Source organism: Cherax quadricarinatus, chromosome 56 (assembly GCF_038502225.1).
Source record: "Cherax quadricarinatus isolate ZL_2023a chromosome 56, ASM3850222v1, whole genome shotgun sequence".
NCBI classification, from domain to species: Eukaryota; Metazoa; Arthropoda; class Malacostraca; order Decapoda; family Parastacidae; genus Cherax; species Cherax quadricarinatus.
Genome location: NC_091347.1, coordinates 28,419,423 through 28,445,107, shown reverse-complemented (window position 1 = coordinate 28,445,107; position 25,685 = coordinate 28,419,423). Strand labels below are relative to the sequence as shown.

Here is a 25,685-nt window from a genome sequence, read left to right as displayed (position 1 = left end):
ATATTATTATTACAACAACAACAATAATCAGAACTAAGCGTTAAACCCACAAGGGTCATACGGAGCCCAGTACATAGAGATGTTATTGACCGCATTCAACTTGGTTTAACACCAAACCAAAGAAACTTTAACCCAGCATATTATGAAATGAATTATCTTCTCTCTGTGTGTGTGTATATATATGTACACTGGGATATATAAACATTGAGTGTACACATACAAATTACAAAATATGTTGATAATTATGTATCCTGGGAAGCAGTGTGGTAGTGGCAACAACAGACTCTGACCAATCAGCGATTCCCATGTGTGTCTCCGCCGCTGTCTTAACGTTATAACAGGGGCACATTTAACGTTTTATACCTCGTTATAATTATTGTCATTATAAAAAATATATATTGATGCGTTAACTGTGTTTTTACTGTAAATGTTATGACCATTGAATATTTCCAGGAGAATCATGGACTATTCATATCCACAAATATTTGTTATCCTGGCTAGATTAATAAATGTAATAATCCATTGTTTGAAAAATAAGTGATTTCTGGCCTATGAACTTCCTTTAAAGGAATAATTTCCATTAACATGACTATGAACGCCAATAATGTTGCCGTCATAGAGAGCGCTCGCTAGCGGACACTTCAAATATATTTATGAGAGAAAAACATATTTGTTTATTAAGTTTTTGAAGTTATAGACCAGGAAATGCTCTCATTGAACTAATGTGTGCGTGAGAGGCGTGTTTTAAAACTGGTAGGTTAAGAATGTATGACATTACAAGATGTGTAGCAGGTTTTGATACATATAGCGGGTATTGGGTGGCCGGGTGGGCGGCGGGCGGCAGGGAGGGTGGCAGCTGCAGTATTAACAAGGTGGCGGGCAGGTCTAGACTCAAACTCATCATGAAGGCCCTGCTAGTCGTGGCTACTCTGGTGGTGGTCTTCTCTGTCTTCAACCGAGTTGATGGACAGACAGATACCACCCTCGGCAAGGGACCCAAAGTTACCCAAAGGGTACAGTATTTTATACTCCCCGTAACTTGTGTTAATAGATTTTAATGCTTCGTGGTTTATAACCCGGTGGGCTACTAAAGGCAGTAATGATTGCTTTTTTCCTCTTGATATTTGAACTCGTTATATGATATTACAATCAAAACTAAACGCTAAACCTACATGGGTCGTACAGTTGTCATGGTATTCATGCTACCGGCACAAGTACTAGTAAGATTAATTGGTTACTCCGGTAATCAAAAGCTTTATTATATTCTTGTTCTAAAATTTTAAGGCATTTATTTTGGGATTGTTTTTTAATATGTTCTTTTCAGGGGGAGACGCAGCTATTTATTACTTGCTCCATAAACTAATGCAGTATTAAATAATGGAAAGTGAAGCTAAATCATGTTTATAAAATTGCTCAGTGTCCAGAATATCTTGCTGTCAGTTTTGTCAAGGTTGGGAAGCAAAGCAATCATAGTACACTAGGGGGAGAGAGCACAACTTTGTAGTACCCACAGTCAGTGGCCAGGCTTCAAACACCTTTTATTGTACAGCAATAAAGGAATGGAACAGACTACCCGCACATGTCAGAGCCAGTCATAGCGTGAACCAGTTCAAGAAGAGTGCCAAAAGGTGTCTGATGAATGTAGCTACAGAAAGGGAGAGGAATGATTTTCTATTTAGCTAACTTAAGTGTAATTTTACGTTATTCCTAGTAATGACTCGTACTGTAGTCTTAATGACCCTCGTGTAGTATATAGTCCTTTTAATACAAGATGTTATCTCCATTATAGAATAAGATATAGCCTTTATATTATAATAAGGTAAAAGGACCTCAGTGGAAACGAGTCACTGACTTTTTTGGGTTATCCTTGGTTCTCTACACATATGCTGCTATGTATAATAATCTATATAACTGTATTTGTGTATACCTGAATAAACTTAAGTGGCGTCTATAATAACGTTGTTTGCAATCGTGTCATTACGATTTCGTGAGTTAGGTTAACGTTCAGACATGCTGAGCAAGTGTTTATTTACGTACAGGTACACAAAAGTACAATTAACCATGGCTTACCTTTTGAATATTATCAAGAATAACCCCCAAAAAGTCATTGCCTGACTGGTATATTTAGAGGTGTGGCCAGTATCTAGATGCAGACTGCATTCAGTCTGTGGATCTAACAAGCCAAGGTTCTTTATTTCAATATGAACATAAATTCCAAAAAATCATCAGATGTATTAGGGATATAGTACTGTATTTTTAAGGGCAATGGGCACTCGTGTTATAATGCCCTTCCAAAAAGTCGTATTCTTAAAGGGAAGGAGTGCCTAGGTGCTGGTGTAGAGCTCCTAATCCAAGAAATTGGAGATATTCCTCCTTTCCTCTGATCATACCTGCTTACTTCATTCTCAAGAGCACATAGTTATCCTTGACGTATGCCTGTTGCTGGAACAGTAAGTGCATGATCATGATGCTGCTAGATAATGAGTTGGCCAAAATCCTCGGTTTTTTCTTAATGTTAAGTGCAGAACCCATGTGGGTCATTCAGCTTGAGACTTGGAGGATTGATTTGTCTGCCAAGCATGAGACTGCTTCGTACTTGTACTCTACCTAGTTGAATGGCTATACCCTTGCCTGTGGTCACAAGCATCAGGGATCACTTTCTCAAGTGAATATCCCAGTAAAACTATAAAAAAAAAAACTTTGTAATACAGGATATTCAGAAGTATTTCCCACTTTTTTGAGAAACGGTGGCCTGGTGGCTAAAGCTCCCGCTTCACACGCGGAGGGCCCAGGTTCAATTCCCGGCGGGTGGAAACATTTCGACGTGTTTCCTTACACCTGTTGTCCTGTTCACCTAGCAGCAAATAGGTACCTGGGTATTAGTTGACTGGTTTGGGTCACATCCTGGGGGACAAGATTGAGGGCCCCAATGGAAATGTTAGTCCTTGATGACACACTGACTTTCTTGGGTTATCCTGGGTGGCTAACCCTCAGGGGTTAAAATTCCGAACAAAATCTTATCTTAATTTGAGCGATGTCCTTGCTAACCAGGCAAGTCTTGGAGCATTTAATATGGACCAGCTTTTTTGTAAGTTCCATCATTCTGCCATGGAATTGTGCATAACTGAAAGCTTTCTCTGTAAACTACTTTCGGGTATTGAACCCAAAGTAGCACTGTATAATCCTACGGGTTTAACACTCCCCCATGATTATAATAATCCAAAGTATCCACAGCACAGGCAGTAATCAAGCTGGCACTGGACAAGCACCTAAAGTCAGTTCCTGATCAGCCGGGCTGTGGCTCGTACATTGGTTTGCGTGCAGCCAGCAGCAACAGCCTGGTTGATTAGGCTCTGATCCACCAGGAGGCCTGGTCACAGACCGGGCCGCGGGGGCGTTGACCCCCGGAACTCTCTCCAGGTAAACTCCAGGTAATCAGTTGTATGAAGGTTCAATGTTCATTTTGGCAGGCTACAACCTATGATTCCATAAGCAAAACTTAAGTGTTTTGTATATACTGCTGTACTGCACTTTCTGGATATTTGTCGAATTTTGTCCATGTTAATATATATTTTCAGTTATAAGACCTGCATTAGTTAAAATTTTAACCCTTAGTCCAGGAATATAAAGGGGGCTCAGAAAGTGATACTATATATTAATACTATTCATAAGTACATAATTATATTGTTGGATAACCCTTGGTCTGGCTGCCAGGAGCACTTGCCAGTGTTGGCAAGTTTGATTAAGTTTTCCTGACACTGGTATGTACAGGATACAGCACTAGTATTCCAGGATGGATCAAGCTATAACTGCTTATCATAGACCATGTAGTAAGTGAAGGAACTAATGTCACCAGGGACAAAGTTGGCATTTTAAAAATATGGAATAAAGTATTGTTAGGTACTAAAATTCTGTTGAGGTTAAATGTTTTATGCTAAGATTTAAATTAGAAAATTGTTCAAAGCATCATGGTAAAGTTTACTTTTAATGCATTTAACGCTTAAGCTGTGGTATTTAACCCCAGACCAGGTGTGATGGTTGGGCAAATCTCTCAAATCTGCTACTTATCAGTTACTATTGTGGGTTTAATCTTTTAAATTCCCTAAAAAGATCCTTAATGGAAGAAACCATATTACAGTGGACCCCCAGTTAACGATATTTTTTCACTCCAGAAGTATGTTCAGGTGCCAGTACTGACCGAATTTGTTCCCATAAGGAATATTGTGAAGTAGATTAGTCCATTTCAGACCCCCAAACATACACGTACAAACGCACTTACATAAATACACTTACATAATTGGCCGCATTCAGAGGTAATCGTTATGCGGGGGTCCACTGTAATTGGCTTTGTTACTAACCATTTCTGGCCATGTATTCCTTGATCAGCACAGGCTAGAACTTTATTTTAATATTGAATAAGTAGTAATGCTTAAAGCATTTAGTTGTACAGTAATCAAAAACTTGAGCTGTGGGGAAAAATGACATTGGTATATAGAAGTTAAATCAGAATGGGTGAAGCCATTTTTTATGGTTTTGTAGTATCTAGGAGAGTACAAATAGGAAGTGTCTTGTGCTCGGCAGGCTGTATAGCCCTTGTGGCTTAGCGCTTCTTTTTGATTATAATAATAATAATTGTGCTCAGCAGATAGAGGATCAAGCTTAATACACATCTTGTGCTGACAACCCACATTGGAGCAGAAGGTTATGTGAAGGGATTAAAAGAAAACTGGTTGGTTGGACTAGACCTGGAAGAAAGTATGCTTGTTCTCTGAAAGGGGTGGGAGATATAGTTTGGAGACTTTGAATTGTGATGAATATGCACTTCTGGCAAGATAGCTATAGAATGACTCAAAATCATAATGACAAGATTGCTATGGAATGTTTCCCATTTTTGGTCACTCCAGCCTTGGTGGGAGATAACTATTAAAGTATGATAGTTTACCATTATTTAAAATTTACCTGTTGAAATTGGTATAGAAATCTTAATCAAATTTACTAAATTCTGTGCCTTGCATTCATAATTTCCCATCTTTGTTCAATGATATTCTAAATTTAAATGGATACTTTTGTTTAAATTTCAGGTTTTCTTTGATATTTCAATTGGTGGAGTGTTAAAGGGCACTGTGGTGATTGGTGTCTTTGGAAACACTGTTGAAAGGACTGCAAATAATTTTGTTGAGCTAGCACAGCGGCCTGAAGGCCAGGGCTACAAGGGATCAATCTTCCATCGGGTGATAAAAGATTTCATGATCCAGGGTGGTGACTTTACTAAAGGAGATGGTACAGGTGGTAAGTATAATAAACTTTAATTTAATCAGTGTCTTGGTTACAAAATTTGAATTAGGTACTTTAATTTAAACTAACAAAATTCTAAAAGCATGAAAGTTCTGCATTTTGGTGTCAATTTCAGTGGCACATGGTTTTTGGTGCAATTCCCTTGAGGGAAGTGCCTTAATGCTGATGAGGGGTTCTTGATCAGAGGAACTGGACTTGGCCTCTCCTTCCTCTGATCAAATCCCGACCCCTCGAGGGAAATTCCTTGCTGGTGATGGCTTTTGATCCAGGGAATTTTATGTGCTCCAGTTCCCTGAATTAAACCTGAATATCTTCCCATCCTCCCCTTCCCCTACAAGTGCACTCCCCCATGATTATAATAAAAACCAAATGAATCCCATACCCACAGGTGGTGACACCTACCGATTAGCCTTTATCTTGATAGGCCTCCAGTATATGGTGGCAGGCAGGCAGGTAGGTGATACTTTTATCTTGCTGCTTTTAACTCTTTCAGGGTTTAAGACGTACTATTGCGGCTTACGCACCAGGGTTTTTGACGTACTAATGTCTAAATTCCAGCGCCCTCAAATCTAGTGAGAAAGCTGGTAGGCCTACATGTGAAAGAATGTGTCTGTGGTCAGTGTGCGCAGTATAAAAAAAATCCTGCAGCACAGTGCGTAATGAGAAAAAAAAAACTGACAGTATTTTTGGATTAAAACAGCGACTTTGCACTGTATTTTCGTATGGTATTTATTTTTGTATTCTAGTTTTCCTGGTCTCATTTTATAGAATGGAAGACATATTACAGAAATTGAGATGATTTTGACTGGTTTTACAATGAAAAGTACCTTAATTGAGCTCAAAGTAGCAGTAATGTTCAATTTTTACCAAAGTTCAAAAGTAAACAAATCAAGCTAAGCATCCAATACATGTCAACTGGCGAGTCTAATATTCTTTCACAAGTGCGCTGATATTATACCATTTCTACACTAACGCAGTAGTCTGCATAACAGTAAATCTTTAATCTTTTTTTTTTTTTTTTTTTTTTTTTTTTTTTTTTTTTTTGGAATAAAAATTCAAAGTGGAAAGCAAAAGAACGTAAGAGGGGCGTAGGGACGTGACTGATGAAAAGAGGAAATGTTACTTTAGTGCCAGGAATGTCTTGTTTATTCTGAACCCTATTTGGAAATTGGCATCTTTTGAAATTTGTGTGAAATTGGCAAAATTGCTAAATTCTGACCACTGTATTGGATAGTTGAAATCGGTAAATGGGTGGTTTCTTGTACTCATTCGATAGAAAAAATGGAGTTCTAGCGAAAGTTATAATTTTTGTCGACTAGTACACTGGAATTGGCCAATAGGGCTCAGTGGGCAAAATCGCCGATGCGTAAACATCATTGAGACCGCTAACTTCGCGAGAGCATAATTCCGCAAGTTTTCCATCAAATTTCATACTTTTGGTGTCATTATGATCGGGAAAAGATTCTCTTTTCATAAGAAATGTATATATATATATATATATTTTTTTTTTAATTTGGGTGACCCTGAGAACAAGTCTGGGAGAGGGCCTGGGGACCCTGAAAGGATTAAATTTGAAACTAGTCATCACAGCTGAAGAGGCAGTTGTCCAGGTACAATGACCAGATCAGTCAGGCTATTGTTACAAACCTGACTACCTGGCCAGGGTCAGGTATAGGGATGGTAGGAAAGCCTCCATCCAGGGAGGCACCACTGTCCTCGGTAACATGCAAACCTAGTTATTTTTTAGTTTCTGGTAGGACTGCTGATCTTGCATTTAGTATATGCATACCTTTAATTTCGTAATCCTGTAATATTTACTTTCCAACCTATTAGGCCAGATGAGAGACTGGGAAATTCTCTCATGAACCACTAACATAACTAGACAACTGGTTTCTTTAAATTTGTCCTTTCAGCTGTATTTAATTTCATAGTTAATAGCATGAAAATGGCAGACATTTGGGAATAGTCTGTTGGGCGCAATTTGCACTTGTCCAGGAATGCCATATTAGGTGTGGTGGAGATGTATGGCCATCTGCTCTGTAATGAGTTAAAAAATTACTCTATTCTTTAAAATACTATCCAGTTTAATCAGTGCTGTTACTGTAAACTGCTTATTTTCAAGTAGACCTTGCTGGAGTAGATTAAGGATTTGACTTTTACCTCCATTTTTCGAAGTGGGGAAGAAAATAACTGGTTAAGACTGGCATTTAGGTCTCTGCCTTTCCTTAATAGAAAGTGTAAAGAGCTGATAGCTTAACCATACACCACAACCTGCTGCTGAGATGTTATGCAACTCCTAAAAGACAATATTTAGAACTAACTTTTGGTATTTTATTCCTTTTGGAATCTCTAAAGGTACCTTCATACTGGCAAGGCTCTTTAAAAACTGGATCACCTTCCCTTCAATGGATTGAACTTTAATGACTTTCACTTTCTTCCTTAACCCATAGGGGGTTATAAAGAGCTTAAGTACTCCCTCAAGAATTTATGGAACAGTGACTCAAAATGAAGATAGTTAAAATGTAGTCTATTAATATGATGCTCAGAAATAGTGCAGGAAGGTAATAAAAACATAATGCAGATTTCAATATATCTTGTATTCTTACAATTGACAATATTGCTGGTACTTGATTTTTGTGGGTGCAGCCAGATCTACTAGGATTGTGTACTAAAGATAATGCTAGTCTGGCCAGACTGTACTTTTGTATTTTTTCTTTAATTGGCATGTCTTCTACTAAAGGCACTTAACTAATTAACTTTACTCTCAGTAGTACTTTAAATATCACTACCATGTTGGGTTGATAGCCTCATTGAGTAGCTCGTGGGCCAACGGCAGCTTTTGAATGGTTCCACGCCTGATCTTTAAACTTGAGCTTTAAAAATAAAATTATTTTAAACACTTGTAAATATTATTTTTTACTTGTATATATTTTATTTAAAAATTAATTTGCACTGGCTGTATCCCACTGCTGATATTTTTTTTTTTTTTTTTTTTTTTTTTTTTGTATAAGGGGGCTTTGGCATTAAACAGGCGTGCATGTGTGTGGGGGGGGGGGGGTTTACTTTGGTGTAAACAAAGTAACATTTTAAGAGATTCAGGAAAACTGGTTAGCAGGACTAAGCCTAGAGGTGGCAAGTACAGTACCTGCACTCTGGAGGAGGGATGGAAATATTGCTGTTTTGGAAGAACATTCAAGCTGTAATGTTAGCATGCCTCTGACAAAACTGAAAGGTCTGTGTGCCTCTGTGGATGATAGCTGGTGTATTAATTCTGTAAATTTTAGATAAATGTACCATTCTGTTACCTTCAGTGTTATTATACCAATATAAATTTATAAATGCCAGCAAACTTAAGTTCTCGATATTCCATAAATGTCCCAGCTCTTGCCATCTGTGGGGAATGGGATGTTTTAGGCTCTGGAAGCATGAATTTTTGAAAGCAGAGGGCACTGAATTAAACTGCAGTGCATTTCCTTAGACACCTTAAAGTATTAGAAAAATTAATTTTTGACATGGTGCTTAGAGATTAACACTTTTGTCATTTTGCAGGACGCAGTATCTATGGAGAGCGGTTTGCAGATGAAAACTTCAAGCTGAAGCACTATGGTGCAGGTTGGCTCTCTATGGCTAATGCTGGGAAAGATACTAACGGTTCTCAGTTCTTCATCACTACTAAGAAGACCCCCTGGCTTGATGGAAAGCATGTAGTATTTGGCAAGGTTTTGTCTGGCATGGTAAGTCATTAAAAAGGATAACTTTATTGTACCATCACCTGTAGTCTACACTCCTCAGAGAAAAGGACTGTCTACAGGGAACAGACTGCTGATTGGATTGAACCTAAATGCCTTCCATTACTTGAGGTGCTGTTGGACCCCTTAGCACCTTTTTAGTGTAATGCTAGTCTAGACAGGGTAGCAGATGGGTTATGCCCCAAGTTAAATAGCCAGTGGTTTAACTGATGACACTAGCTTTCTACTGTTGTACTTCATGAAACTTTTTTGACAAGTTTTTTGCATGAAGGAACAATGTAGATAGAACTTAACTGTTTAGTGCAATATCCAGACTGATTGTAAGGGGTGGAGGGGTTGAGTACATAAAATCCCCCCCCCCTCCCTCCTATCCTTCCAAATTTGCAAAACTTTGAGATTGCTGTTAGGCTGTTTACATATTTTTACTGGAAGAAATGAGAAGGATGGGGGTTCTTGTGCCCATTTTTTCATTAGCTGCTGAAATCTTGATTACATAAAAAAATTAACTCGTTCAGTGTCATTCCCGTTATACAATGCTTCGAAGCCAGTGTCTGTCCTGTACAATGCCACGAGTTCAACTCGCTTGGGTAAGTTGTGAGAGGTAAATTTGCAACTAGATATGAGAATAGGTCTGTGCATTAGGTGTGCACAGTGGGGGGAAAAAAAAAATTATCTTGGCACACGGTACAAAATGGGGGGGAAGAGGGGGGTTGACAGTGGGTTTTTGGTTTAAAACAGTGACAGCAGTATTTTAATATGGTTTCTGTGGTTGTATTCTTGGTCTCGTTTGATAGAATGGAAGACATGTTACAGAAGTGGAGATGATTTTGATTGGTTTCAGGACTGAAAGTAGCTTGAAATTGAGCTCAAAGTAGCAGGAATGTTAAATTTTTGCTAATATTCCAATACGCATCCAGCTTGCCAGTCTAATGCGCATTTAGGAATACACTGCGATTATTTGTATGATTGTTAATGCAGTAGTCTGCATAATTTTTTTTTTTTTTTTTTTTTGCACATTTGAAAAATTCAAAATTGAGACAGCATAAGAGGGGCCTCGAGATGACTAAGGAACAGAGGAAATGTTTTAGTGCCAGGAATGTTTACATTGTTTATTCTGGACCCTATTTTTAAATTTGCAATTCAAAAATTTTGAAATTGGCCAACTTACCAATTTGATAACTATTGTGTAGTTGAAAGTGAAATGGGTGGTTTCTTGTACTTAGTCAGTAGAAGGAATATTAGTGAAATGGCTGAGTTGGTTGACTGGAACAATAGAATTAGCTAAATATAGAGCACAGTGGGAAAAATCACTGCTGTATAAGTATGAGGCCACTAAATTTGTGAGAACATAATTCCTTAAGTTTCCCATCAAATTTCGTACTTTTGGTTTCATTACTTTTGGAAATGATTCTCTAATACTTTAATACACCCTGAGTGTTTGATCAAGGGTCTTGATCCTGAAAGGGTTAATTAAATGGCTTTAGGCATTTAGAGATGGTCTCTTAAAGTACCTAACTTATCCAGAATCTCAAATTCTGGAATAGCAAATGTACCTCCCCCCCCCTTCCTTCCCCAGAGGTGCCCTAATCCTTTCCTTCATTAGAATGACCCTGAATGCCTCCATCCTAGGCACTAAGACTTGGATTTTACATTATTTCCAGTGGGGAAAATGCTAAGTAGTCCTGCAAATTTGGAGGGTTGACTTTTGAAGTGCTAAACTTGTTATACCATCTGGCCAGTGGAAGGCAAGTGTAATCACAAGTAACTTTACATACCAATGAGATTTTCCTTAACTTGAAGGGGGCAAGTGCATTGGGAATGATGTAAGTTTTAGGGTAGTGTAGAATTTTGGCACTTAAAGACTGCATGTAATCCTGCTAGAAAGGAACTGGTTAGTAATAAACTTGGCATTCTTATGGTTCTATAATCTGGAAATCCTAAGCTTGCCAATGGAGTTTGGATATTTCAATTACTGACCACTAATGGGTCACTGCCAAGAGAAATTTTTATAAATTCACAATGCACATTAATTTGATAAGCATTTATTCAAATTAATCTCGTTTACAGGGGATCATCCGTGAAATTGAGAATACTCCAACAGATGGTCGGGATCGCCCAGTGGCAGAAGTGAAGATAGTAGACTCGCGTGCTGAGGCCTTATCTGAACCCTTTGAATCTGTTTTAAAAGATAGTACTCCTGATGATGCATAGTGAATGTTGTGTACTTGTTCAATGAGATAAGTTTGACATTTTACTTTACTTAAAAATATTGCACAATTGAAACTAGTGCAAAAGTTGCTTATGAATTTGTACTAGAAAATGCAATAAATTTTTCTACAAGTAAGTAATGTCTAAATTAATCCTAAAATAAAAATTACTCAATAGCTTTTACAGCTTTAGTAGTCAACTGGGATTGTTGTAAAACTTGGATGCTGTTGCAACCCCTGAATGGGTTACAATGTATATGTATGTATATGTATATAATTATTACCTTTTCATATAATTTTATATTGCTTATATTTGCGATAATAGCTAAATCATAAATATATTGCTTTATATTATTATTTGACTTAGTTATGTTGTTAGGTAGGATGTAACACACGTGCTCAAAGTTCGTCTTGATTGTCTAACTACTGTAATTATCGCTTGTGACTCGTTACTCTGCCGGCTTCTGTTGCTGGGCAGCAACTGTCCACAGCTATCATGTGATAGAGGGGGGGGGGGTGATTACACCTCGCCTGAAGTATTCAGTCTGGTCTAGACTCGCTTGGTGGTTGGACGTATTCCAGACAAGAAGTGTCTAAATCTCCCTTATTGGCCCTTGTTGGAAGATCGTCTCTTATTATTGTTAGTTCTGGAGAGACTGTTCACAGAACATTGTAAAGACTTAGTGATTTTGGACGTTGTACTGAGGTTGTCGCATAGACACTCTGAGCAACTCTGGTCCTGAGCTGTAGCTTCTGACCTAATTTGTACTGGTATCTGTGTATTGTCACAGTTGGGGATTCTCTTACTACTGAATCTAAGTTCAGCATATGGGAGTTTTGTGACTTATGGAGGATCTGCTGATGGTCCCTACTAGCTGTCGTTATATTATCTCCTTGTTCCTGATTGTGTCGCAGTTGCTTGTTATATTGCTATTGGGCTTAGCATTTTTTTTTGTTCAAGCAGACTGTTCTGATTGCCAGTTGGTCAAGAAGTTAGTTTATTTGAGGACTTTAAGTCTAGTAGTCTTGAGACATAGTGAACTACTTAGAGCACTTACACACGTACACAAACTTATTTGTGTATATTGTATTATTAAATGTTAATGTACCAGACGGTACTTAAGACTTACATATGTGATGTGCTTTCAGCACAATACTGTACACGAGAGAAGTGATTAATATTATTTTGATTACTGTGATTAATTTAATTTGATACATGCCTAGACAACTTATTAAATTTTAATTTCTCTAGTTAGTAGCCTACCAGTTGTAATCCTGAAGCACTATTAATTCTTATTGAATTCTAATGGATAATTGGACAAGGATACTGACTAATTGTTACGAAAACCCAGTAACAGGCTGGATGCTAGAAGTCTTTCTAGTATTCACTGGAGATCTCTAAGCTTTTAGAATCGCGTTTTTTTGTAACAAATGGGAGGCCTGTCCGGGATGCTCTTGATCCAAGGTGTTGGAGAAAATGTCCAGTTTGACATAATAGTAACTATGATCAAACACTTTGAGTACTTTCCTAATCTGAAGACTGAGTTTAGTCTTGTACAACATACCAGGTGGATGCATGTATCTGACCGAGTCTCTTGATCCAAGGAAATGGAAATACTGTTTATAAGCTCTAGCTCTAAGACAACCAACACTAAAATTCCTATCAGGATTATAATTTCCAATCACTCTCGTAGTACAATTATTTTCGTGATGTATGCCAAAGTGAAACGGTTAATTGATACTCTGACTTTGTCTGAGTTGAGTACATTAAAACTTCAGACGTGTTGGCGAGTAGCCAGATATCTCTGTGTGACGTATAACAGGAATTACACTGCAGAAACTGTCAGAGCGTTAATTAAAGATATATTGTTTCCTGCTCATACAGAGATGTCTGATTATGATTCAGATTCAGAAAGCCTAGCGTCACAATTAGGAAGTATGACTATTGATGACGTAGAAGAAAGAGCAACTAAGGCAGAAGTGAGCCTAGTGTAGCTCAGTTCTCGCTCACGCCTTCCCTCCTAACTGGTAGTATGACTCGGCCTCATGCTAGTACCGTGTATGCTACACCTGTATCTACTTATCCTAGATCAGATCTAGACGGCTGGACGAGGTGTCCGACCTAAGGACCGTCCAGACCACGTTAGATTCCTTACTCCTCAGTTACCCACTGGTCCTATCTCTCAGGAACAGTTTGAGAGGTTTGAACACCTCGTTATGTTGCAGACTGCACAAATAGAGGCACAGAGGAAATTGAACGAAGATGATTTCCAGAGAGAAAATGTTCGTCTTGGAAGACAAACTGATAGATCACAGGACACATTTAATGTGCAGAAAGCTGCATTCATGGTTCCTAAGTTTTTTAAGTGACTTGGACACCTCTTTTGATGTGTTTGAGAACCAGGCACGTGCTATGAACTGGCCACGTAAGCACTGGGCTACCTTGTTACACACAGCTTTGACAGGAAGAGCTCAAACTTGTACTGCTGCTTTACCATTTGCCAAGTACATTAGAATAGTTTGCTTGACAGCGTCATAACTAGACACTTATAACTTGTTACCTGTAAGTTATCAACGTGCATTTCGTACATTACAACGACGACAAGATCAAACTTGTGTAGAGTTTGCTCGTGAGAAAAAAGTTGCATTTGAGAGATGGAGTAGATCTGCTCAATGTAACAACTACGACAGCCTTGTTCAGTTGTTACTACATGAAGAGTTTAACAACTGTATGTCTGCTGACATATCTGATCGATCATACTACCTCGGATATTCTGGAAACTGCAGCATTAGCAGACAATAACGAGATTTCTCACAAACTTGTACGTTCTAAAACAGAGAGAAACAAGGTATCTAAAAATTGTCCTAGAAGTTGGCAACCTAAATCAGCTGCTCATTGCCGGCCTGATGTACCTGCTACTGTAACTTCTTGTACCTTTACTAGGAAAACTCTCAATCCTGAATCTGTCTCTGTGGCTAGACAGAACTCTGATATCGAGAATTAGAAAGTTAAATGTACCTATTGTAACAGAAAAGGACATGCTAGAGAGTATTGCTATAAGTTAGAAAGAGATACGAGAAGCAGTCGTGCGGCTGGCGCCCCCCACTCAAGTCGTATCCTCTTCCGAGCAACAAAGGCACCAAAATCCTAGTAATACCTCTGATCCTACTGTTTTAGATAATATTACTCAGAACAGATGACTAGCGTCAGAAAGTGTATCTGACGAAAAGATTCGTTCAGCGATGAGTCTTTACTTTTCGAGAGATAAAGTAGGATTTGATGAATCACATCTAACCGAGATAATTACTTTCAGAGACACTGGCAGTTATCTCACGTTATTAAGAGATGTACTGCCCATAACTGATGATACCTATTGCAAGATAGATGTATTGTTAGAAGCCTATGGTGGGGCTGTTATAAAAGTGCCTCTGCACAAAGTTTACATTGAAACAAGCTATTATACTGGTTATATTTCAGTGGGTATATCCAGTGGTGTATTTCCGTCAGGTCAGTGGACATGTTGATAGGGAACGATATCCTTCATGCTGGTATATGTAAAGAACCACTTGTGATTGATAATAACACTTATGATAATTATGCCGTTGAAGCTTGTAGAGAGAAGCCTATTTCCTCTCGGCGCAATTACTAGAGCTATGTCAAAGATTCAACAACCATCCTTGTCTCCTGTTGAGTTAGTGGATGACAATGATTTGGGCTTGAATATGTTGTTTAGTGACGCTCTGCGCCTCGGGTCATTAACACTGACTCCACCTTGTCATCAACCTAGTCAGAACACAACTGACGTTAAATTTCTAACTCATGATGATTTAATTAAGGATCAGTTTGTTGATCAGTCACTGGAAAGACAGAGATATAGCAGTTACTGAGAGTGAAGCAAAGGATCTCGATAATTGTTACTATTATAGTAACGGTGTACTGATGGAGAAAAATACATGTAAGTTGTCAGCTGATAGTGTTTCCACCACAGTCAAGCATCTCATAGTGTTACCAGTTACATTTCATGAACAAGCCATTGATTTTGCTCACAATAGTCCCATTGGAGGACATTTGGGTGTCAAGAAGACACTCGGTAAACTGGCAAAACATTTTACTTGGCCAAAGATGAAGGAAACAGTAGCTGATCATGTGCGACGTTGCCACGTGTGTCAAGTGACGGGCAAGCCAGCACATACACCTCTCATTATGTTCACTAGTAGCAAAGTTCAGCTCACCTGGACTAGAGATTGTTCAGACTCGTTCAAAGGATTGAAACGTTTGCTCTCCTCTGCTCCTGTGTTGAAAAGTCCTAATTTCAATCTTCCCTTCTTTTTACATATAGATGCGAGTGGTTATGCAGTGGGGGCTGTGCTGCTCCAACAGTCAACATCCACTGACATTTTCCATCCTATATGTTACTATTCATCTAAGCTCAAACGACACCAGAAAAATTATGCCTCTATTGAGAAAGAGGCTCTAGCTCTTGTGGTGTCCTTGGAACATTTTGACGTGTATTTGGGCACTTCCCCATTTTAACCCTTCGCTGTCGCAACCCCCAATCCTGAGGTGTCTCCTGGTGCCACAAAATTTAAAAAAAAAAAAAAAAAATTTCTTATGAAATGATAGAGAATCTTTTCCCGATTGTAATGACACCAAAAAAACGAAATTTGGTGGAAAACTGACTGAATTATGCTCTCGTGAAGTTAGCGACCTCGGCTATATTCACAAATCAGCGATTTCGCCCACTTTGAGCCCTATTTTCGGCTAATTCCATTGTTCTAGTCAACCAAACTCATAGCTATTTCTTTAGAACTCCATTTTTTCTATCGATTGAGTACAAGAAACTGCCCATTTACCGATTTCAACTACCCAATAATGTGGTCAGAAATTTGCAATTTGGCCAATTTCACGAAAATTAAAAAATATGACAATTTCAAAATAAGGTCCAGAATGAACAATGCAGACATTCCTGGCTCTAAAATAACATTTTCTTTGTTCATCAGTCATGTCTCCAGGCCCCTCTGATATTACTCTTGCTTTCTATTTTGAATTTTTATTCAAACAAAAAATAGAAGACTTACTATTATGCAGACTACTGTAATAATTGTATAAATAACATCAACCCATTCATGACTGCATATTAGAATGGCTAGTTGGACATTTATTGGACAACGACATCATTTGTTTACTTTTGAACACTGGCAAAAATCAAACATTTCCCCTACTTTGAGCTCCATTTCCAGGTTCTTTTTATAGTAAAATCAATCAAAATCACCTCTATTTCTATAATATGTTTTCCATTCTATCAAATGAGACCAAGAAAATGAGAAAACAACCATAATTACTATACGAAAATAGACCACAAAGTCTGCATTTTAATTAAAAAAAAAATGGTCAGAGTTTTTTTTTTCTCATTATGCACTGCGTGCTCCAGGATTTTTTTTATATGGTGCACACTGACCATACAGACCCATTCTCTCACATGTGGGCCTACCAGCTTTCTCCTGCTTGATTTGAAGCCACTAGAATTTATGAGTATATATACGTCAAACACGGTACCTCATAAGACGTATATATACGGCTGCGACAGTCAAAGGGTTAAATTAACGTAATTTTATGCCCAAATACCTTTTCTTATTTGATATGTCAAATTCAGTAAAGTAACGTAATCTCTCAAGCCCATGTTAATTATGTATACTCTTGTCGTGTCTAATTATGTTATTTATATATTTACAGTAGTGGCGATATATGTGGGAGGAGACAGAAGCCGAGTGATGAGTTTGTAGTGTTGTGTGGGCGATGTTACTGAGTAGCAGAACAGTCCTGCCGCAGACCCCCCCCTCACTACACACCTTAAGCTGTTTCATACTCAGATGTCTCATAAACATGTCTCATAAACACGCTAGATAACAGGGATATCTTGCTACTCCTACTTACACTTTGGTCACACTTCACAGACATGCACATGCATGCATATATATATATATATATATATATATATATATATATATATATATATATATATATATATATATATATATATATATATATATATACATACATCTAGGTTTTTTCTCCTTTTTCTAAATAGCTCTTGTTCATCTTTATTTCTTCTATTGTCCATGGGAAGTGGAAAAGAATCTTTCCTCCGTAAGCCATGCGTGTCGTATGAGGCGACTAAAATGCCGGGAGCAATGGGCTAGTAACCCCTTCTCCTGTAGACATTTACTAAAAAAGAGAAGAAGAAAAACTTTATAAAACTGGGATGCTTAAATGTGCGTGGTTGTAGTGTGGATGACAAGAAACAGATGATTGCTGATGTTATGAATGAAAAGAAGTTGGATGTCCTGGCCCTAAGTGAAACAAAGCTGAAGGGGGTAGGGGAGTTTCGGTGGGGGGAAATAAATGGGATTAAATCTGGAGTATCTGAGAGAGCTAGAGCAAAGGAAGGGGTAGCAGTAATGTTGAAGGATCAGTTATGGAAGGAGAAAAGAGAATATGAATGTGTAAATTCAAGAATTATGTGGATTAAAGTAAAGGTTGGATGCGAAAAGTGGGTCATAATAAGCATGTATGCACCTGGAGAAGAGAGGAATGCAGAGGAGAGAGAGATATTTTGGGAGATGTTAAGTGAATGTATAGGAGCCTTTGAACCAAGTGAGAGAGTAATTGTGGTAGGGGACCTGAATGCTAAAGTAGGAGAAACTTTTAGAGAGGGTGTGGTAGGTAAGTTTGGAGTGCCAGGTGTAAATGATAATGGGAGCCCTTTGATTGAACTTTGTATAGAAAGGGGTTTAGTTATAGGTAATACATATTTTAAGAAAAAGAGGATAAATAAGTATACAAGATATGATGTAGGGCGAAATGACAGTAGTTTGTTGGATTATGTATTGGTAGATAAAAGACTGTTGAGTAGACTTCAGGATGTACATGTTTATAGAGGGGCCACAGATATATCAGATCACTTTCTAGTTGTAGCTACACTGAGAGTAAAAGGTAGATGGGATACAAGGAGAATAGAAGCATCAGGGAAGAGAGAGGTGAAGGTTTATAAACTAAAAGAGGAGGCAGTTAGGGTAAGATATAAACAGCTATTGGAGGATAGATGGGCTAATGAGAGCATAGGCAATGGGGTCGAAGAGGTATGGGGTAGGTTTAAAAATGTAGTGTTAGAGTGTTCAGCAGAAGTTTGTGGTTACAGGAAAGTGGGTGCGGGAGGGAAGAGGAGCAATTGGTGGAATGATGATGTAAAGAGAGTAGTAAGGGAGAAAAAGTTAGCATATGAGAAGTTTTTACAAAGTAGAAGTGATGCAAGAAGGGAAGAGTATATGGAGAAAAAGAGAGAGGTTAAGAGAGTGGTGAAGCAATGTAAAAAGAGAGCAAATGAGAGAGTGGGTGAGATGTTATCAACAAATTTTGTTGAAAATAAGAAAAAGTTTTGGAGTGAGATTAACAAGTTAAGGAAGCCTAGAGAACAAATGGATTTGTCAGTTAAAAATAGGAGAGGAGAGTTATTAAATGGAGAGTTAGAGGTATTGGGAAGATGGAGGGAATATTTTGAGGAATTGTTAAATGTTGATGAAGATAGGGAAGCTGTGATTTCGTGTATAGGGCAAGGAGGAATAACATCTTGTAGGAATGAGGAAGAGCCAGTTGTGAGTGTGGGGGAACTTCGTGAGGCAGTAGGTAAAATGAAAGGGGGTAAGGCAGCCGGGATTGATGGGATAAAGATAGAAATGTTAAAAGCAGGTGGGGATATAGTTTTGGAGTGGTTGGTGCAATTATTTAATAACTGTATGGAAGAGGGTAAGGTACCTAGGGATTGGCAGAGAGCATGCATAGTTCCTTTGTATAAAGGCAAAGGGGACAAAAGAGAGTGCAAAAAATTATAGGGGGATAAGTCTGTTGAGTATACTTGGTAAAGTGTATGGTAGAGTTATTATTGAAAGAATTAAGAGTAAGACAGAGAATAGGATAGCAGATGAACAAGGAGGCTTTAGGAAAGGTAGGGGGTGTGTGGACCAGGTGTTTACAGTGAAACATATAAGTGAACAGTATTTAGATAAGGCTAAAGAGGTCTTTGTGGCATTTATGGATTTGGAAAAGGTGTATGACAGGGTGGATAGGGGGGCAATGTGGCAGATGTTGCAGGAGGTAGGTTACTGAAAGCAGTGAAGAGTTTTTACGAGGATAGTGAGGCTCAAGTTAGAGTATGTAAGAAAGAGAGAAATTATTTCCCAGTAAAAGTAGGCCTTAGACAAGGATGTGTGATGTCACCGTGGTTGTTTAATATATTTATAGATGGGGTTGTAAGAGAAGTAAATGCGAGGGTCTTGGCAAGAGGCGTGGAGTTCAAAGATAAAGAATCACACAAAGTGGGAGTTGTCACAGTTGCTCTTTGCTAATGACACTATGCTCTTGGGAGATTCTGAAGAGAAGTTGCAGAGATTGGTGGATGAATTTGGTAGGGTGTGCAAAAGAAGAAAATTAAAGACTTAGTGATTTTGGACGTTGTACTGAGGTTGTCGCATAGACACTCTGAGCAACTCTGGTCCTGAGCTGTAGCTTCTGACCTAATTTGTACTGGTATCTGTGTATTGTCACAGTTGGGGATTTTCTTATGCTGAACTTAGATTCAGTAGTATGGGAGTTTTGTGACTTGTGGAGGATCTGCTGATGGTCCCTACTAGATGTCGTTATATTATCTCCTTGTTCCTGATTCTGTGTCGCAATTGCTTGTTATATTGCTATTGGACTTAGCATTCTTTTTATTGTTCAAGCAGACTGTTCTGATTGCCAGTTGGTCAAGAAGTTAGTTTGTTTGAGGACTCTGTCAGTCACTTGTTTAAGTCTAGTCGAGTCTTAAGACATAGTGAACTACTTAGAGCACTTACACACGTACACATAAACTTATTTGTATATTGTATTATTAAATGTTAATGTACCAGATGGTACTTAAGACTTATAAATGTGATATGTGCTTTCAGCACAATAATACTGTACATGAGAGAAGTGATTAATATTATTTTGATTACTGTGATTAATTTAATTTAATTTGATATATGCCTAGACAACTTAATTAATAAATTTATTAAATTTTAATTTCTCTAGTTAGTAGCCTACCAGTTGTAATCCTGAAGCACTATTAATTCTTATTGAATTCTAATGGATAATTGGACAAGGATACTGACTAATTGTTACGAAAACCCAGTAACAGGCTGGATGCTAGGAGGGTAGTCCTTTCTAGTATTCACTGGAGATCTCTAAGCTTTTAGAATCGCGTTTTTTGTAACAGATGCATTCTGCTAATGCTTTAACCCACGAGTGGTGCATTTCTAGAACATAGCCTCTAAAACTTTATACTCGGATGAAATCTGGTGTAGTACCTGTGAATTGAGGCAAGATACCTTCCTGCATGCAGCCAGCAGCAACAGCCTGGTTGATCAGGCTCTGATCCACCAGGAGGCCTGGTCACAGACCGGGCCGCGGGGGCATTGACCCCTGGAACTCTCTCCAGGTAAACTCCAGGTATCTCTGGTGGGAACTTAAAGGTTTTCCCATGTCTTTGATGGATACTAAAATGCTGGGAATAGAGGGTTGACAACACCTGCATAGAATTTTATAAGTAATTTTAATGTACTGAATATTTTTCTGATAATGGTTCGAGGTTTCACAGCCATGGTGTGGAAAGGGAAGGAAGTGGGAGAACATTTGTGGGGAAAGTCTGATCGTTTTTTTTTACTAATCGCAAAAGCAGTGGAAAGAAAAATTCAGCCCCTTTCCCTTCCTTGGATTAAAATCATGACTACAGCCATTAACTGTGTAGAAATAACATTCCTAAATGGCTGATAAAGGACCCAATTGTGAAAAATTATATAAAATTTATTTTACATCAAATGTACTAAACATCCCTAAACAAAATTTAAATACACGAGCACACATTTCTTACGGTACAATTTAAGTTTCTATTTTACATCTACACTAGTCTACTGTATGCCCTAGATTAAGGTTTTGTGCATGGCTAAATTTGCTGTACCTTAGTGGAAGTTCTATACTAGTGGAGGACATGTTGCACCTGGGGAACAAAGATTTCATCCAATGAAGGCAAATTAAAACCACTACTGTGGCACCTTTCAAAGTTGCTGCCTTTCCATGGCAAAGGGGTCCTAGATCTGGGGAATTAAATCTCCCTTTCCTTGGACAAATTCTAAATGCCCCTGACCCCTTCCTTTGCAACATGGTTTTTAAAGGAAAAGTAATTTCTATTGGCCCTGTTCAGTAAATGACACTTAAGGTAATGTAATCATTGGCAAAATTTGAAATTAAACTCCTTTAAATTGAATAATTACATACAATCAAGGATGAGGATGCCTTGATGCAAGGAACTGAAACTAACTTTCCTCTGATTTCTGTATCCCAGGTACTACAAACATTATGGCTTCAATGCTTCCCCATGAGTTATAATAGTACATATTATTAATATGAAGATCTTGTCAGCACTGGTTATAGGAGGGTAAAATTTTCTTCAGTCAGGTAAACCTATAAAATACAAAAATGCCACTGCTTAAGGTGTGGTTTTTGCTGCAGCAAAACTGCTTAACATGTTATGGATTTGCTATGCCACTGGTTGCAGTTTTTTGATTGTTGCATCTCTGGTTAATGCTTTTGATCAGGCTTCTTAAAATATAAACCCTGAAAAATGGCAGCAATGCTGTATGATCCATATGGATTTAACACAAATTATGTATATTAAGCTGAGGTACTCAATAGTGGATAGCTAAATAATGCTTAAAATGCTGTACACTGAAGCTTCATTTTCTCATTATCTTAGGTCACACATTAACATAATTACTCATAATCAAACAAGCCTTGTCTGCGAGAATGGTGTACTGGTCGCTTTCCTCTCCCATAAAATGAGGCAGCTAGCATTGCCTTTTCTTGCTGCCTGGATTCCTGCATCTTGAATGTTTCAATGGGCTCTGATAATATCATGTCCAATGTCTGTGAAAGAAACTCCTTGATAATTATAATAAGCCTGATGTCAGTTTCTTTGAAAGGTTAAAATTTAGGAAACCTTGTAATAAAAGAACCAAACAGCATTGTACAGAAGAAATTTTAAAATAATAATGTACCTACTCAGTTGGGTTGTAGTTTGCAAATGGATATTATCAATCACTAATGTAATTTTTTCCCTGGGAGATAAAACACGAGAGAAAATAAGAGTCAGGAATAGCATCACTCCTGACTGAGACTGACAACAAATTTGAGGCAAAGATGGAAATCCTGTATTAACAATTCAATGGGTTTTTACTGATGCAGTATATTTTAACCTAGTGATACAAAAGGTATAATTAAGAGTGCTGAGGTAGGGGTCTGGCATTCTGTGAGGACAGAGCAGGACAAGATGACCAAGTGTATAAATCGGGCGGAAGGAAAGTAGTAGGCAAGACAACTCTTGAATGGTTGATGGGAAATGTGCTTTCTTCTTAGGTCACTCTAGCTCAGTGGGATATGGCTGGATATGGAGAGTTTCAATGGAGAGGAATAAATGGGATTAGGTCAGGGGTTTCAAATAGAGTTAGAGCTAAAGAAGGAGTAGCAATAATGTTGAAGGATAAGCTATGGCAGGAAAAAAGGGACTATAAATGTATTAATTCAAGGATTATGTGGAGTAAAATAAAGATTGGATGTGAAAAGTGAGTTATAATAAGTGTGTATGCACCTGGAGAAGAGAGAAGTGTAGAGGAGAGAGAGAGATTTTGGGAAATGTTGAGTGAATGTGTGGGGAAATTTGAATCAAGTGTGAGAGTAATGGTGGTTGGGGATTTCAATGCTAAAGTGGGTAAAAATGTTATGGAGGGAGTAGTAGGTAAATCTGGGGTGCCAGGGGTAAATGTAAATGGGGAGCCTTTAATTGAGCTATGTGTAGAAAGAGATTTGGTAATAAGTAATACATATTTTATGAAAAAGAGGATAAATAAATTTACAAGGTATGATGTAGCACGTAATGAAAGTAGTTTATTCGATTATGTATTGGTGGATAAAAGGTTGATGGGTAGGCTCCAGGATGTACATGTTTATAGAGGGGCAACTGATATATCGGATCATTATTTAGTTGTAGCTACAGTTAGAGTAAGAGGTAGATGGGAAAAGAGGAAGGTGGCAACAACAAATAAGAGGGAGGTGAAAGTGTATAAACTAAGGGAGGAGGAAGTTCGGGTGAGATATAAGCGACTATTGGCAGAAAGGTGGGCTAGTGCAAAGATGAGTAGTGGGGGGGTTGAAGAGGGTTAGAATAGTTTTAAAAATGCAGTATTAGAATGTGGGGCAGAAGTTTGTGGTTATAGGAGGGTGGGGGCAGGAGGAAAGAGGAGTGATTGGTGGAATGATGAAGTAAAGGGTGTGATAAAAGAGAAAAAGGTAGCTTATGAGAGGTTTTTACAAAGCAGAAGTGTTATAAGAAGAGCAGAGTATATGGAGAGTAAAAGAAAGGTAAAGAGAGTGGTGAGAGAGTGCAAAAGGAGAGCAGATGATAGAGTGAGAGAGGCACTGTCAAGAAATTTTAATGAAAATAAGAAAAAATTTTGGAGTGAGTTAAACAAGTTAAGAAAGCCTAGGGAAAGTATGGATTTGTTAGTTAAAAACAGAGTAGGGGAGTTAGTAGATGGGGAGATGGAGGTATTAGGTAGATGGCGAGAATATTTTGAGGAACTTTTAAATGTTAAGGAAGAAAGAGAGGCAGTAATTTCATGCACTGGTCAGGGAGGTATACCATCTTTTAGGAGTGAAGAAGAGCAGAATGTAAGTGTGGGGGAGGTACGTGAGGCATTACGTAGAATGAAAGGGGGTAAAGCAGCTGGAACTGATGGGATCATGACAGAAATGTTAAAAGCAGGGGGGGATATAGTGTTGGAGTGGTTGGTACTTTTGTTTAATAAATGTATGAAAGAGGGGAAGGTACCTAGGGATTTGCGGAGAGCATGTATAGTCCCTTTATATAAAGGGAAAGGGGACAAAAGAGACTGTAAAAATTATAGAGGAATAAGTTTACTGAGTATACCAGGAAAAGTGTACGGTAGGGTTATAATTGAAAGAATTAGAGGTAAGACAGAATGTAGGATTGCGAATGAGCAAGGAGGTTTCAGAGTGGGTAGGGGATGTGTAGATCAAGTGTTTACATTGAAGCATATATTTTTTTTTTTTTTTTTCAACAAGTTGGTCGTCTCCCACCGAGGCAGGGTGACCCAAAAAAGAAAGAAAATCCCCAAAAAGAAAATACTTTCATCATCATTCAACACTTTCACCACACTCACACATTATCACTGCTTTTGCAGAGGTGCTCAGAATACAACAGTTTAGAAGCATATACGTATAAAGATACACAACATATCCCTCCAAACTGCCAATATCCCAAACCCCTCCTTTAAAGTGCAGGCACTGTACTTCCCATTTCCATGACTCAAGTCTGACTATAAGAAAATAACTGGTTTCCCTGAATCCCTTCACTAAATATTACCCTGCTCACACTCCAACAGATCGTCAGGTCCCAAGTATCATTCATCTCCATTCACTCCTATCTAACACGCTCATGCACGCTTGCTGGAAGTCCAAGCCCCTCGCCCACAAAACCTCCTTTACCCCCTCTTTCCAACCCTTTCGAGGACGACCCCTACCCCTCTTTCCTTCCCCTATAGATTTATATGCTTTCCATGTCATTCTACTTTGATCCATTCTCTCTAAATGACCAAACCACCTCAACAACCCCTCTTCTGCCCTCTGACTAATGCTTTTATTAACTCACACCTTCTCCTAATTTCCACACTCCGAATTTTCTGCATAATATTTACACCACACATTGCCCTTAGACAGGACATCTCCACTGCCTCCAACCGTCTCCTCACTGCTGCATTTACCACCCAAGCTTCACATCCATATAAGAGTGTTGGTACTACTATACTTTCATACATTCCCTTCTTTGCCTCCATAGATAACGTTTTTTGACTTCACATATACCTCAACGCACCACTCACCTTTTTTCCCTCATCAATTCTATGATTAACCTCATCCTTCATAAATCCATCCGCCGACACGTCAACTCCCAAGTATCTGAAAACATTCACTTCTTCCATACTCCTCCTCCCCAATTTGATATCCAATTTTTCTTTATCTAAATCATTTGATACCCTCATCACCTTACTCTTTTCTATGTTCACTTTCAACTTTCTACCTTTACACACATTCTCAAACTCATCCACTAACCTTTGCAATTTTTCTTTAGAATCTCCCATAAGCACAGTATCATCAGCAAAAAGTAACTGTGTCAATTCCCATTTTGAATTTGATTCCCCATAATTTAATCCCACCCCTCTCCCGAACACCCTAGCATTTACTTCTTTTACAACCCCATCTATAAATATATTAAACAACCATGGTGAC

The 25,685-nt window shown here is 38.3% G+C and overlaps 2 protein-coding genes across 2 annotated transcripts in view; one reads left to right on the top strand and one right to left on the bottom strand.

The window, feature by feature from the left end:
• Nucleotides 1-749: 749 nt before the first annotated feature.
• On the top strand, nt 750-11,388 carry LOC128700722 (peptidyl-prolyl cis-trans isomerase 5). Its single transcript, XM_053794074.1, has 4 exons — nt 750-1,013; nt 5,082-5,289; nt 8,845-9,029; nt 11,112-11,388. Exons 1-4 carry the CDS (start codon nt 765-767, stop codon nt 11,253-11,255), a joined length of 786 nt encoding a protein of 261 aa, XP_053650049.1. The 5' UTR covers nt 750-764; the 3' UTR covers nt 11,256-11,388.
• Nucleotides 11,389-20,863: 9,475 nt separating this feature from the next.
• Nucleotides 20,864-25,685, bottom strand: part of LOC128700723 (pentatricopeptide repeat-containing protein 2, mitochondrial) — a 32,968-nt gene continuing 28,146 nt past the window's right edge. The window contains exon 8 of the mRNA XM_053794075.2: nt 20,864-22,250. Within this exon, the coding sequence (XP_053650050.1) occupies nt 22,098-22,250 (153 nt within the window). The 3' untranslated portion in view covers nt 20,864-22,097. The remainder of the gene's footprint in view (nt 22,251-25,685) is intronic.